The 16,127-nt window shown below is 38.4% G+C and overlaps 2 protein-coding genes across 4 annotated transcripts; one reads left to right on the forward strand and one right to left on the reverse strand.

Moving 5' to 3' along the window:
* Positions 1–961: 961 nt before the first annotated feature.
* On the reverse strand, positions 962–6,154 carry zc3hc1 (zinc finger C3HC-type containing 1). Of its 2 annotated transcripts, none has more exons than XM_022749357.1 (10): positions 5,679–6,154; positions 4,893–4,995; positions 4,536–4,686; positions 4,323–4,406; positions 4,068–4,195; positions 3,700–3,839; positions 3,193–3,460; positions 2,863–3,066; positions 2,141–2,353; positions 962–1,916 (listed from the first exon to the last, which is right to left on the reverse strand). In XM_022749357.1, exons 1-10 carry the CDS (start codon positions 5,810–5,812, stop codon positions 1,809–1,811), a joined length of 1,533 nt encoding a protein of 510 aa, XP_022605078.1. In that variant the 5' UTR covers positions 5,813–6,154; the 3' UTR covers positions 962–1,808. The 2 variants fall into 2 exon arrangements, with proteins under 2 accessions (XP_022605078.1, XP_022605079.1); XM_022749358.1 differs by lacking the exon at positions 5,679–6,154 and adding an exon at positions 5,098–5,288.
* On the forward strand, positions 5,796–14,131 carry klhdc10 (kelch domain containing 10). 2 transcript variants are annotated; one of them, XM_022749360.1, is made up of 10 exons: positions 5,796–5,866; positions 7,511–7,624; positions 10,016–10,237; positions 10,356–10,510; positions 10,683–10,831; positions 10,940–11,024; positions 11,291–11,357; positions 11,431–11,478; positions 11,609–11,748; positions 11,868–14,131. In XM_022749360.1, the coding sequence occupies exons 2-10, from the start codon at positions 7,534–7,536 to the stop codon at positions 12,075–12,077; spliced, it is 1,167 nt and encodes a 388-aa protein (XP_022605081.1). In that variant the 5' UTR covers positions 5,796–5,866; positions 7,511–7,533; the 3' UTR covers positions 12,078–14,131. The 2 variants fall into 2 exon arrangements, with proteins under 2 accessions (XP_022605081.1, XP_022605080.1); XM_022749359.1 differs by lacking the exon at positions 5,796–5,866 and having other exon boundaries at positions 7,399–7,624.
* Positions 14,132–16,127: the final 1,996 nt, after the last annotated feature.

Genomic DNA, 16,127 nt, shown 5'->3' on the forward strand with positions numbered 1-16,127 from the left:
CATTTCTAGCTTAAATTTCATATTGAACTACCAGTTGACATCGTTTACATTGATGTTTTCTATTTAGGGGCTTAAATATAATAAAGAAATATCAAAACATAGAAGAAACATTAATATTAAGACAGTCTCTTCAGAGGTGTCTCCCTCATTGCTGTGGCACTGGCTTTGTCTTGGTTTTGTCTGTCTTCTATGTTCTACAGTAGATAAAGTTATAGACCGATGTTGATTGTCATTATATGTACCCCAAAATGTCTGGCACCAGCTGACAGTGCTTTGAAGAACAGATTCGCTCAATTTTGTACTGTAGGGGAACTTTTGCTGCATATATCCTTATTTTGTGGGGGTGGGACAAGTATTAAATCAACTCATTGTTTTTCCTGTCAAATGGCCAGATCAGACTAAAGTTATTTTGAAATATACAGGATACAAATGATATCTACTCATGAGAATGTTTTCAAGAACACAGTGATGTCTAAAAATATACTATTGCCCCCAAGGACCACCTCATACCTGCTTTGATAATAGGAATGTTTTTCCTGTGTCCTCACAAACGATCAAGTCATATGGCTGTCTTTCAATGACATCAACCAGTAATAATCATTTATATAAAACAGAGTTATAACAAACATACTGTACATTGTTTGCAAAGCTGTCAAACCTGCCAAAGAGGTTAAGATGTGTGCAAGAAACAAAATGGCTGCCAGTGAGTGATGAAAGGCAACACACCAGAGAAATGGAACACATGAGCTGATTCCGAAAGCCCTTCACAAGTCAATGTCTGAGATGCAATAGTGGGACCAGCTAAAATATTTGCAAGAACCATACCTGAATGCATTTTCCTTTTATAAACAATATAACAACTATGTAGAATGTGATAATTAGTTAATTATAATTTAGCTTTATTTTTTGAGTGTTTTATGTCAGAGGAATGACATGCAAAGTGAAACAAACTTTGAGAAGATCATTTTTTATTAAACCCTTGTAGGAAATTCTACGAAGATAAAAGTACATGCAGAATAGTGAAAACTGCACTAGCAATGAGATGTCACAGGAAGGCAAAAAGTAAATACAGGCATCCTGAATATCTATTCTAAAACAGGTTTGAAGTTCATGGCACGTGGTTCTACCTGCCTGCAATAATCAGGATTTTACCACTGACTAACAAACATTTCACCACACAAAAAAGGATTTTGTCCATTTCAAATAGAACTCATAGCCACATTGCTTTTCAAGCAAAACAGTACACACACGAAAAGGACTTCCTCACAGTTTTTTGCTAATCTGAGGTTAATGTTTACCACTCACACAAATGACTCAACATACAGTGAAGGTAAACACTACCTTTCCAGTGTCGAGCCATTTGCCCTTTCTTACGATCAAGGATTCCTTGTCTCTTGTATTCCACAGAAATCCAGACCATCATGATGTCATGAAGCAGGCTTCATGTGAGGTTAATAGTAGATACCTTGCTTGTGGCCAATTTACATACTGAGACATGTTCTATTACTACTTAAGTATACACATGATGGAAGGCCTATATAGGCCCCAATAGTTGCACATCCCAATTTTTATGTAGCAGAATTCAGATGTTTTAGAGCCACACATAGGCATCCTTCACATATTTCACTGTTCACAGAGAAGACACTAAATCATTTGCGTGAAGACACAATCAACTTTCTTTCCCTCCAGAAACACTTGGACTGTAAACATGACTTTAAGGGATGGCATACATTGATTATGATATGACACTGCGGTCATTGGTACTACTGATGCTGTACCGCAAAAATAGGGCAGGTCAGTTCACCGCTTCAGTGCTGCGATGCCGTTTGGTTGGAAACAGTCTGCTGAGATGGAGAGGAGGAAACCTGCCACTGACGGAAAATAGCAAACACCCTTTTGGACTTGTCATGAGGGCCCTGCAAGGAGAGAGAGAAAAGAGAAATGCCAGATATCGTTTATTAGAAAGTTGTATGGACAACAAAACTGACATTAGGATGAGAAACAAGGTTTTTAAATAGGTCTAAATACACAAGCTTGAATATGTATTTGGCTCACAGCATTTTTAGGAAGATACAATGTGATTTTTCATGTATGATGAATCATTGTTATGAAACATAAAACACCAGAAACTTTGACTTGCCTGTGCTGGACTGTCTCCCGCTGTATCAGAGTTCTTCTTCATGGGCATGAGGAGGTCGAGAGCTGCCTTCCAGCCCTGCTGATGAGGTGTTGAGCCTCCACCCGCAGCGGGGACGGCTCCTGGATCCACATTCTCTTTTCCCACAGAGATCCAGGGACACCAGTCTCTGTGTTGAGCAAGAGGGTCAAACACATTCTTGTGCAGGAGCCCATCCTGAAATAACAGGGAGGTAGGTCAAAAAAGAGGTTTGCAATAGCAAACCCAAAGTAATGCAAAACCCTCTTTCAAATTTAACTAGGATTAGGATCTAAGTTTCACTGTCTTGCCTTTAATTATATAATGGATAAAATACTTTTTACATTTTCACTCAAAATTGATTGAGACTACAATTTTCTCTCATAGTTTTAGGGATGCAATGTTTTGTTAAAGATATAGATTTGTGTTATGTGGTAGCGCTTATGAGAGCAAATCTCCTTGCTAATGTAAGTAATGCAAAATCTCTCATGCAATAATGAGATTGCATAGAGGTACAAACTGAAATTGTGATTCCAATATGATAATTGTGCAGCTCCATCTTAAATGCAAGACTCTCACAACACAGTCTTAGTGAACAGGCAGCACTGCATTATTAACCATTACTGTAAACTGCCACACATGGAGCCTGTGCCATAATAAAACTGCAAACATCTAGCTATGAAATTAGCAGTAATGTTAGTTCTTACAGGACCACCAATTGATGAGAGGCACAAGCGTTTGGGAGGGTGTTGCAGGCTGGCAGCGCCATCAGCCCCAGAGTTGTCCCCCTGTCCTCTGCTGCGAGTTGCAGGCCTCTTGCCCCTGGTCAAGGGACTAGGCAACTCTTCACTGGGGCTTGGTGAGTCTCTGCTTCGGGCTCGCAAGGCCACAGGGGAGGAGGTTCCCTCACCCTGTAACATACATCAGAATATGGTGAAAAAGCAGCCTGGCATGATTTCATTTGTCATTAATGCAAATGGAACAAGCATTTCTATTTCAAATTAATATGTGCATATAAGGATTTGCATAAAACTTGCCTGGTCTAAGCGGGTGGAGTCCTGACTCCGCAGCTTCATGCGACATGGAGTTGCAGGGCTGGGTGAGGCAGATGTAGAATGGTCTCCCTGACCCTCATGCGAGGCTGCTGAGACAGGACCCACTGCTTGAGTAGATTGGCCTACAGTGTTTGTTGAGGCATCTCCATCAACCCCCATTCCCTCCATTTGGTGGAAGTTCCACAAGCCCACCTTGCGCATACAGTAGGAGCAGGTGAGGATGGGCAGGTTCATGGCGTGCAGAGCTGGGCTAAGATAGACAAATTCATGGCTCAGATATCTTGATCAGGTGGAGGAGTGCTAACAAAGTTTGTGCCATGTTTCTCCCAGTTTCACATACTGCCTCCCACACTATATTCCTTGTATTTTCTTCCATACAGCTAGTAAATCACTGAAGATACATTTGATATTGGAAAGTGTGTATGCTTACTCTTGTTTACAGCAACATCAATTTGTGTGCACTACAAGGAGTCTGGTGTTTCATCTCACCTTGCCGCCCAGCCACAGAGAGAAACAATGCATGCAGCCACCTGGACAGCCAAAGGTTCAGAACATGGAGTCCCCCCCTTTCTTTTTTGTTCTTCCTCGATCAGATGCAGTATAACACTGATAACATCTTCATTCAAAGACTGCAAGGAAACAGTGGACATTAATTGCATGTGGTCAACTTAAAACCTTATGTTTTCTGATGGCTAAATACATAAAGTTCACATTTTACTTTCAGATTCTTCATGATCTGACCGACAATTATGTAATCAGATCCACTCTTTTAAACTCTTTCTGTAACATGAACAATGTTCATAATGTTTAAAAGGGTGTGTTGTCGATATACAAAAAGGCTGACACCCTTGCCTCACCATAGATTTCAGCTGCTCTGGTTTCATGGCTGGCAGCTGCTGTGCAAGGTGACAGGCGCTCTGGAAGCGTTCTAAGAAGGCAGTGAGAAGTGTTGATGGTTCACAGGCTGGAACCAGCCAGAACCTCTCTGAAATAAAAGCAATATTCACAATGACCATCATGTGGATAACTCAGGTTTAATTCAGCTACAATGACATGGTCATGTTAAAGATTATTTTTCTTATGTAAATGCTGCAAAAAATGGTTGCTCTTACCTGGACAAGGAAAGTCAGGCCAAGTACAAAACTTCTCATGCTGCGTCTGAAGCTGCCTCGATATCTCTGCAATGCGGGATTCATCTATTTAAAAGAAGAGAGTTGCTTGACCTTTAATTTCTGGCAGACAGGCAACATCAGCCTAACCTTGCCAAAATAAAGTGTGCCCTGGCTCTGACATTGTCTTCTTCTGTTACTTCAAGTTTTGCTTACATTTTTCAAAGTCTAAAGTTGGTTGTAGTGATGCACAAAGGAAAGCCTGGCAGCTGGAGCACTTGAGCATATCGCAACCAACGTTGATCCAGCCATATCTGGCACACATCAGAGGGGACAGTGTGCGGGGTTTGCCTGCCCATTTCAAACAGTGCTCTGCTAAGGAAAATTTTACTCAGACACAAAACAAGTATTGTCACATTCATTATAACTCCAAATGAATCTATGCAATTTCCACATTAATTATTTAAGTTACATATTAACAAGTGCTGTTTTTTTTTTTATTAGTGATCACATGGTTGTGTAAAAACAGATGCCTCATACTGGGTCAGAATTTTCAAAATGAATAAAGGATATTGAATAGGATTCCACTCTTGAGAAAAATGCCTCTTTGTTCGTTGCCTCGCAGGGTGCCTGAGTGTTGCTTTTTACTTCCAGAACATTCAACTCTCCTTGTCCACTGTAAACCACATAAAGATAAGAGACAGGACAGATCTTTAGCTTCCACACACTTGCTTATTATCTAATTGATATAAATTCCTAGAATTTATGTGCACCATACATTGTAAAATTCCTAATTTCTTCTTATAAACTTTCTCAGCCACACAGGAATGGTTGGTGCAGGGCTGCACATAACTGCACAGCTTTTCATCTCAGTGAAACTTGCGTAACAACAGAAAAAATGAAGCGCTGCTCTATCGCTGTTTATCATGATCTGCCTCTTGTATTGATGCACAGAAGAAAGACTAGCAGAATTTATTTAGCCTAGCATTGATGGCTGTGCGACAAGTGGCCAATACTCCAGAACTTAATGGCAAAGTACCATGTTAGTGTCCAACTTTCAGTCCCCACCCCCCTTATCAGTAACTGTGCACAGGAGTGATTAGACGACGACTACCATAGCAAAGCTGTTCGGTGGATGGACAAAATAACAAGCGCAATAAAAAAAAATCCAGCAGTGTGCAAGCTCCCATTCCTGGCCTGCATGCTTCCAAATTTGTGGAGACTTGTCCCTCCTCCTCCTACACTGAGTGAAGGCGGCTAAAGTAGCAGCGCTGCCGGGCTAAGTGGCTAACCAAACTAGCTAATGTCAACTTGTACTTTAAATCAAACAAATATCGCGCGATTGTTCGGAAACTGCACCTGATGGATCCGATGTTTGCCGATGATACACCCTCATTTAGAATTTCACGAACTTTCTCCGGAGAAGCAAGGGAAGACTTTTGAAGATTAGTGTTGCCGAGACGATCCCCACGACTGCCGCTGAGAGTCGCCATGATCGGCTCTGACGTCCGCCGGAAAATAAGCTCTGAAACCAATGGTTCCGCTTTGTAAGACCCCTGACCACATCACGGTGCTGAAACCTCTAAACCTGTTTGGCCTCTTCTACTTCAACTAATTTCATTTTTAAAGGTGTTCTATACGTGGAAAGAGAGATCTTCACCTTAAAAATGGGGCAGCTAATTTTAATGGGTTAAGTTCTTGACTGTTTTTTGGTTGCATTATTTAAAGCAGGATTCGATTTAATAGATTTTTTTCTTTTATACAGATTAAAATACCTCCCTTGACAGACTGGCTTACTTTATTTGCATGCACATTTTAGTGGTGCATTTGACTGATTTTGATTCTCCTACTAGCAAGATCATATATGTCACTTAAAAGCACTTTAATTATACTGATACGCTGGAAGAATTATTCAAATCCTTTAAGTAAAAGTATCAGTACCATAATGTAAAAAATAGTAAAATTTTAATTAGTACATATGAATTTTAATAAATTCATCACTAATGCATTATGTGTAAGCATCTTTATGTTGTGGTTCGGTTGAAGTGGAGCTAATCTAAACTACATGCTCTTTGATAGTTTAACAATAACAATCCACTGATGGAGTGGAGTAAAAAGTACACAATTACCCACTTAAATGTAACAAAGGCTATACATTTCAGGAAGAATAAAATGAATAATACTCAAGAGAAGTACAAAATGTATATTAGTACAGTTACAAGTAAATGTACTCAGCAGAATCAGATTAATCGTCTAAGAAGGCAAAAATTAGTCATGGTCCCCTAGTTTTGTCTTTCTTCCTACTCTTAGTACATTGTGAATGTAATGTAGGTCTATTTGGCCTATATCTAATATTGTAGGTGTCACTGTAAGGCCCCATAATTTCAGTTTATATTGTGATTAAGTGGGGCAAACAGCATTGCAATTAATCAAATTATTTCAAACAAATTGCCACACTGCCTTTGGATCACCTATCAGTGTGATCCAACACATTTCACCACTGCTGGTATCTCATCCTGAGAGTAGTCTCAAAGCCAAAGAGGAACACTATCCTGTAGAGGGCACTGTGTACACAACAACAACTACCATAATTAATTTTAAAAGGGTAGTCTTTTGTGACATGTATTGTATTCTTTATAGCTTGACATACCTGACAAACCATAATGAAGGGAGATAAAATGTATAGAAAATATAACTGAACAATTGTATTTAAAAAGGTACAAAAAAGTGATTTCTTTTAAATACTCAGGAAAGTTTAGTTCAGTTTCAGAGTTTGGTTGGTGGCTATAATCCATCATTTTTGAAATGTGTAGGATTCTGTTGGTGTAATTGGACTCATGACCTCACAGTGACATTTCTAAATTCAGGATATGGCCATGTGAGTAATAGCAGTTCATTGTGTGACATATGGCCTCTCTCTTTCACCCCATAAGTCATCTCCAGACCCTGTAGGTCTCTGGACCACACTAAAGCAGAAAAAAACCTGTTGTTGTTTTGGAGACGACACGCGCAGTCCCGCCCATCTCTGTTGACGCAACGTCCTAATAACAAGCCCTCTGATTGGCCAAGTGTCTGATGGCCGGGGGGTAGCATTTGTGAATGGTTTCAAACTGAGTGAGATGTGAAATGATTTATGATGTTTTATCAGCACTTTAGCAGATGTTTTTTTTATTCGATGTGACATTCTTCAGGACTGGATTGTAAAGGGGAAACGATGTCGGACGCTGAAGGTGCTCGCAGTCCAGACCAGCTGAATAAATTCAAGAAACTGACCGGCAGGCCGCCGCACGGTGAAACGTTAGCAGGTCGGTCAACAACATTAGCAAGACATGCTAACGACAGGTTTTAACTTAATGTTGGCACATTTTGCCAGTCAGATGGACACCGTGTCATTGAGATTGGCAGCTTCATACAGAGTATTAATGTTGCACGTTAAGAATGCAAATGTTGCCCTTCCTGGTGACATTGCTAAGCATTACGTTCAAGCTAGCAACATCCAGCAATTGTGCTTGTTTATCTTTGAGCTTGTTAGCAATCACCTCAGCTAGCTAACATGCATTATAACATGAGGAGAATCATATCGTTTATGATTCATTTTAACCTTTTGTGTCTAAATTCTGTCTTTCAGCTGTACAAGCAACTTAGTATATGGCGTGACACCACACCATCATTGATTACCAGGTGTTACTGACCTGAAAACACATTGACAGCTATTTCAAGGCTGTGTTTTTGGAAGAGATTCACAGGGCTGCTAACTACATCATTGTCTTTGAATTTACTTTCTTGGTCGTAGGAAAATAAAGATTGTAGTTTGATAGGGCAGTTGTCAGACCTGTCATTGCTAGATGACTTAAAATGCATTCAGGTACAAGTTCACATTCTCAAACAGTTCATGGACTGGTCAGGAATGTTGTCAGTGCTGGGTGTGTTTGCTGTGTCTCTACTCGCCAGTTACTCTGGGGATGGGCACCAAGTATTGATAACCATTATGTGAAAAACATAATACTCAAAAGAAAGGCATAATTGACATGATCCACCATGTTGTGATAAAGCCAGGATGCATTGACTCCTCTCTAATAGTTAACTTTTTCCATTTGGCTGTCGGTAAATCTACAGTACACATCCTGGGTCTGGTCTTTTTTATGTTTTCTTTTTTGTGTGTCACAGAGACAGTCTGACAGTTGGCAAGGTCAGTCACACCAGGGGCTCAGCAATGTATAGTACACAGTCCAACTCTGGTCACTCTGACTGATAAAGCTGCAAAGAAATATGACACAGTTGACTAATATTAATTTTAGACAACTGCATAAAAGATTTATTTACGTATTTTGTGATATCATTCATTTTCAGAACTATGCACTTAACATACTGCACATAATGCTTTTATGTTTTTGCTTGCCACTTAGCTGACACCTTAATTAACCCTGCTCTGACATTTTTTAATGCACTGGACATTTGTAACAAGCCTAAAAAGAAAACAGAGGCCAGTTCTTATAAAAAAAAAAACCCTACCACTCTTTGCAAGTTTTGACAGTTCTTTTATTACAGCACAGTAGAAATAACTAGTTGTAATAGATTTTGGTGACAGAAAGATATGTGGCCTAAGGAAGCCCCTTTTCACACTGTTTGTGCTTTTACAGCCATTCCTCTGTTTCCAGTCAGCATTTTGAACATTCAGGTCTCACATGTCAGAAGTAAATTATGTAATATGTGGCCTTGATAGAAGCACCTGGACAGAAGTGTCTTAATGAATTGTGTTCTGCTTTGATTATGAACGATTTGAATAGGTAATTGTGTCAAAAAAAGAATTTAATTGAGACAATAATATAAAACATTACAGCCAAAGTAATTATTTGTGTTACTACTAACATTAGATTTGTATCAGTGTGGATGTTTGGTCTTGTCACTTCTCCTACATTCCTCTGCCCCGTAAGCCTTCTTTCACAATCGTTATAAATCCTGATTATTAAAAATGCATTTGCTGGCTGAAACATCAGAGCTGAGTTGTAGTTAGGCCTCAGTGCTATTCTTAGTACATTAAACAGAGGCCCATTATTAGACTTCTTTTGCTCTGTATTCTGTCATCATGCCCCTGCTGATAGAAACCTGCTAAAGTTTCAAATAGTGATGTTTTATTTTCTGCTGTTTGCATAGCATTCCTCAGAAGGCCAAAACAGTGAGCCTTGCATATAATGTTGTGAATAAAGAATCTAAATGATGAGAATCATGGAGTTGCCTGATTTCTGTATTTAAACTACAGAGCTGTATGATATGAATAGACTTATTTCTCTGTTAACTTTAGTGTTAGAGTGATACTTGAGATTTTCTCATTGTTGTAAATGTGACCATGGATGAGTTTTTGTTTGTCTTAGCTGTGTGATTGACTGGTGACCCAGAGCCAAATGTTAACCCTGTGAATGAGTATGCTGTCCTGCTTTCTGTTAGGTCATGCTAGAATAGCTTGGTCAGCTTTGGGTTCTAATGTTCTGAGAAGCCTTTAACTGGATGAACATGTGTTTTATTTGAATGATCAGTCAAATTTCCATAGTAAACCAAACAAGAAACTTCAGTTGACCTTATTTTGTATTTTGACTCACTTGTATTGGCAGCTTATTTTTTTGTGTTCGAAGTGATAAAAGTTTATCTCGTACCTCTGTTAACATGCTCCTCCTCCTTTTTATCCTATGAAACTCCAGGTCATCGTAATCCCCCTGCCCGCAGTGGTCATCGCTGTGTTGCAGACAACACTAACTTGTATGTATTTGGAGGATACAATCCTGACTACGATGAGTCAGGAGGCTCAGACAATGAAGATTATCCACTGTTCAGGGAGCTGTGGAGGTACCACTTTGCCACAGGCTGCTGGCAGCAGATTCGAACAGAAGGCTACATGCCCACCGAGTTGGCGTCTATGTCAGGTGAAACATTCTATATCTATTAGCTTTCAATACTTATTAGTAGACACGCACTTGCACTTCATCAGTAAGTTATGTTTTCTGTTAAAACATCAAATTTGATGTTCCTATGTTCCTTCAGCTGTTTTGCATGGCAACAACCTCCTGGTGTTTGGAGGCACTGGGATCCCCTTTGGTGAAAATAACGGCAACGACGTTCATGTTTGTAACGTGAAGTACAAGCGATGGTCACTGCTCAACTGCCGTGGGAAGAAACCCAATAGAATCTATGGACAGGTAGCCTCAGAAATTAGTTTGAAGTTTGTTATTTATTTCTTGAAAAACTGTACAGATTGGTTGTAATGTATTAGTGTTTCAGAGTCCAGTTATTAGATATTCAAACTTTTAAACTGTGATTACACAGAACTACCATGTACTAGGCTGCTATTTCATATCTTTTCTCCTCCAGGCAATGGTCATTATAAACGGCTTCCTATATGTGTTTGGAGGGACCACGGGGTACATCTACAGCACAGACCTGCACAGGCTGGACCTGACCACCAGGGAGTGGATCCACCTCAAGCCCAACAACCCGCCTGACGACCTGCCTGAAGAACGGTATGCTTATAACAAAACTAGGAATCTTTTCATTTTTTGAAAAAAAAAAAAAAAAAAACCTTGACATTGCTGTGTGTGTGTGTGTGTGTGTGTGTGTGTGTGTCACAGGTACAGGCATGAAATAGCACATGACGGACAGAGGATCTACATTCTGGGAGGGGGAACTTCCTGGACATCTTATCCTCTGGACAAGGTAGTGCTGGCAAGGATTAAATCTAGCTAGACATACACTTCTTTGCTTGACTATGATAAGATGCAGTTATTAGTTAATAGTCACTGGTTACTATTTTTGTACCAAAAAGTAGTGGAATGTAGAGATTGAAGCTTGGCACAACAGTGTTTCACAGTATTACCTACAATGTTTTAAGCAATGAAACCAGGCATATTCATTTTAATCATTATTGAAAATGGTCAGTTAGACTCATGGTATATACACTGTCATATTTTTTATTTTCATAGGTGCATGCATACAATCTGGAGACCAATTCCTGGGAGGAGATTACAACTAAACCTCATGACAAAATAGGTCTGTATCCTGCACTCCATTATTAACTTTTGTTCTCGTGCACCCAAATCTAAAATGTTTGTGCTTTTCACAGGGTATCCTGCTCCCAGGAGATGCCATAGCTGTGTGCAAATACGAAATGGTGAGTTTTTCAATAATGATGTGCAGCCAAAAATCATACTTGATATCACATCCTTATATATTAAATCTTCAGTGTTAAGTTGGTTTGAAAGCAAAGTAGCATCTGATCATTCATTTTTTCTCTGTTGTAGATGTATTTATCTGTGGTGGCTACAATGGGGAATTGATATTGGCTGATCTGTGGAAGATCAACCTGCAGACTTTCCAGTGGAGTAAACTACCAGCAGTGATGCCTGAGCCGGCCTACTTCCACTGTGCTGCTGTCACCCCAGTTAGTACAATACTTCCTTTTCCAGTCATTCTGTGTCTAACTTTAACTGCTGATGAAGTTAGTTTCTGCCGTAAGCTCTATATTTTATATAAAATAAACATCTTTCTGTCTTTATCTAGGCTGGCTGCATGTACATCCATGGTGGTGTGGTGAACATCCATGAGAACAAGAGAACTGGCTCTCTGTTTAAGATCTGGCTGGCAGTGCCCAGCCTGCTGGAGCTGTGCTGGGAGAAGCTCCTCAAGGCTTTTCCACATCTGACTTCACTCCCCACCATGCAGCTGCTCAACCTGGGTCTCACACAGGAACTCATTGAACGTTTGAAATAAATCGCACAGTGAAGGACAGATAGCGGAATGGATGAGATGGGCTGGGCTGGAGTGGGAGGAGATGAGGTCTGACAGAGCACAGAAGTCAATTCACAGCAAAATTCTCGGGAAAATGCCCTCTTGCTCCCCCTGCCTAACGTAGCCCCGCCTTAAAACCAAAAACAATGGGATGCCTTTTTTCGTTGTTTTTGATCTTATTTTTTGCAGTTCCAGTGATGATAAAGGAAATAAATGTGGAATGTTTTATGGATTTTATTCACCACCACCACCACCATCCCTGTTACTTACATGATGCCTTTGTGTCAAGCTAAGTATGAATTCCTGCTTCTCATCAGCCAAACTGTGACCGCTGGAAATACTTTATTTTGTCATGTCATGTTTTCAAAGACGGTCCTCTCCTGTTATTTTAAAAATCCACCTTCTCTAGTACTTTTAAGAATTCTGTGCAAAGGAAGAATGCATGTATATTTATTTTGAAGGACTAAATCTGTTTTTGGGGTATCATGATCACCTGATATTGCTGTTTGCACACTTTGTCTTGCATATTTGTAGGCACTTACTTTTTTAATATATCCTGTAAGCAGGTTTCAGTCTGAAAATTGGCAGAGAGTGGTTTTACTAAAGGACCATGCCAGTATTTTTGTGCATTTTAGTCAATTTAATACAGATCTCATATAAATTTAATCACTGTTGACATTCTGTAGTGTTTTACATTTTGAAACTGTTTTTGTGACTTTCTGGGCAGCCTTTTTGTTTCAGTTTTCTCCTCATGGTATGAAAATTAACTTCCAACTTGCTTGAGTTAAGTAGTCAACCACAGAGATTTTCATGTCTTTTTTTTTATTGTTGAAGTTACATAACTTTGACATAAATAAAAACAGACATGGTGTTCACTGTGTGGGATTACCAATCTTAAACTTCAAGTCTTTCCGAGTTTTTTTTTGTATTATATGAATGTAAACAAGTGTCTGCCTGGAGGTAAGGAAAAACATAAGAAAAAAAAAAACTAAGTTATGTTATGCCTTGAAAATGGTCATGAGTAATATATGTTATTTGTGGTAAATTGACTAAAACGTGAAGAAAATGTTAAATGCTGGTTTTGCCCATGTCTGAGCCCCTGTATCTTCCTGTTTTCTATTATACATCATGTTGCAGCCTAGCCTGGAGAATTATCTGCAAAAAAAGTCAGGTGGGTATCTTCAAGATAGTTTCCATCCTGTTTGCTCGCAGCTCTCATTTGTAAACAAACCCATGCAACACATCACTGTGAATTTGGTGCTCTTTAAACTTAATTTAAAATGCTTTTATTCGAATAAAGACTTAATTCTGTTCAGACGTTTACTCCCTCTCTGTTGATGACATTTGAACTGGTTTTGTCACAGGGAGTCGCTTTAGTAGCAGGCTTATACAAACATTTGTGTATACTGCAGTGCCTTTCAAACTTTTAATGAGGTTGAAATTTCACCAGTTTAGGAAGTATAAGATCTTTTCGTGTTTAGACAAACAGGTTTTATGTTGAAAAATCTTTGTTTTAGAGTAAGTGAATATTTTAACCAGTTTTAACAGTCCAATCATTACAAACTGTATAATCACTCAACATGTTGGCCAAAATGGTGATTTCTGTATACCGTCTTAATGTAGAAGACTTCCTTCTCTTCCTGCAAACAACCAGACAAAGTAATTTGCAGGACAGGATGAAGCATATTTGAAGGTGATATGTTAATTTAACTGATGCCAAATAATGTTGCACCTAGAACAAAAGTATCGTTATAATTATGAATGAGAGGTTACGGCGAGATGTTAGATTTTCAGTCAGGACGGGCTGTTACCAGATGTTTTGATGCCTCCCACAAACGCATGAATCTGCCTGCACTTCTTTACCATACCCCTTTATTTATGTTCTGCATTACAAACTACTTGGTGCATGATGTCATTTCCTGCTTTTTCTATTAACATCATCAGCTCTTTACTTTGAGACATAGATTTAAAAAGGTGACCACTTAAATGTTGTATAGTAGACCTGTGTGAATGTTGTGTTGGATTTCTGTCAATAAAAGTGTTCTGTAAATAGCCCTCTGCTCCCACATTTTCTTTGCTTGACTAGTAACTGGCATGATACATAACACAATTACAGCCCTATTTGTTTACCATTATTGCATGAATTGCTGTTGCCACATTTTTTCTGAAAATGCACACTAGATAATTGCAATAACATGCATGCCATTTGTCCTGTTAGTTGAGCATACTAAATGTGCGATAATGCCAATAATGAGCATTACAGAGTGAAAGAAATATATGGCAGAAATGAAAATTTGATAGAGTAGAATCATAGTGGTGCACATTGTTATTTGCAAAAATCACCTTATTTTTTTTATGAATTTCTTCATTTATATGGAGGTAGATTTCTTCCAATATTATTTGTGTGAACAGATCAACAATCCATGCGTAAATGTGTAATCTGTAAATATAAAACACCTTCCACACTGTGATAATGATGAAGATCAGTTGTAGACAGATCACATTTCATACCCATCCAACACAATAACTATGTCATATCTTTACCATTGAGTTTACTGTAATCGTTTGCTGTTTACAACATAATTGGTATTTTCTTCATGTAGTCTATAATCAGTTGGCAATTGTAGTCATTAGTTCTGTGCAGTCAATAGACCAGCCAACTTATCTCTTACAAGTAGTTATTGCAAGGCTGGCCCAAGGCATAAGCGAATTAAGCGGCGGCCACCAGGGGGCCCCCACGAGCGCTTGAAATGCCCCTCGAGATTTTTATATAAGTAATTTGATTGGACGAGAGGCATCCATGAGTGCTGACATAGAGTATAACAGCACAGGGACTTTTAACTACATGTATCACTCCGCTTTACAGGTGTTCCGTTAACCGTTAATTAGCGTTACATTAACGGTCGTTATCTATCTAAGATGAATATATTTTCAGAAATAAGATTTGAATTAAACTATGTATGGTAGTCAGAAGATGATGAAATGAAGATATCTGGATATTAAAGCGCACTCCTAAGGTAACGTGTAGACAAAGTAGCAAGCTAATGTGCACTGTGCAGGTCAGGAAAATGTTTACTTAGCAACAGTCCAATACCAGTCCAGTTGCGGAACTATTTGTGTTGGCGTAGCCAAATAAATGATTAAATAAACAAACAAATCATAATCTCTTGTTGCTTATTTAACTAATATGGCGCTCGTAGAATTGTTGTATAATGCAACATCACACTCGAGGTCGTGATGTACTGAATATCAGCAATGAATATGACTTTTTATGTCTTACTATACTATGACTTTTTTTTTAAAGACGTTTTTATACCTTAATATAGTATATCCTTTTTATGCCTTCCTATACTATGACGTTTTATGCCTTATTATACTATGTCGTTTTTATGACTTTTCATGCCTTACCATACTATGACGCTTTTATGACCTTTTATGCCTTAATATACTGTGATATTTTTATGACGTTTTATGCCATATTCTATGACGCTTTTTTGGCATTTTCATGCCTTACTATAATATGTTGTTTTATGCCTTGCCATACTATGACGTTTTTATGACCTTTATGCCTTAATATACTTTGATGTTTTTTTGACTTTTTATGCCAAACTATACTATGACGTTTTTTGATATTTTTATACCATACTGTACTATGTCGTTTGATGCCTTACCATACTATGACATTTTTAAGACGTTTTTATGCCTTACTATACTATGTCGCTTTTTTTAAAATCGTTTTTATGAGTTTTTATGCCTTACTACACAATGACATTTTTATGACTTTTTATTCCTTACTATACTGTGAATTTTTTATCCTTACTATTCTATAACTTTTTGTGTATAATATATTTGCTAGCCCTATATGTCAATATATGATGTTGTTCCAATTTCTAACAGGTTTCAAGTGTAATTTTTACATATATACATATATATATACACATATATATATACACATACATATATACATATATATACACATACATATATACATATATATACACATATATACACATATATACATATATATATACA

The sequence above is a fragment of the Seriola dumerili genome, unplaced genomic scaffold (assembly GCF_002260705.1).
Source record: "Seriola dumerili isolate Sdu_G_001 unplaced genomic scaffold, Sdu_1.0 BDQW01000138.1, whole genome shotgun sequence".
Classification (NCBI taxonomy): domain Eukaryota; kingdom Metazoa; phylum Chordata; class Actinopteri; order Carangiformes; family Carangidae; genus Seriola; species Seriola dumerili.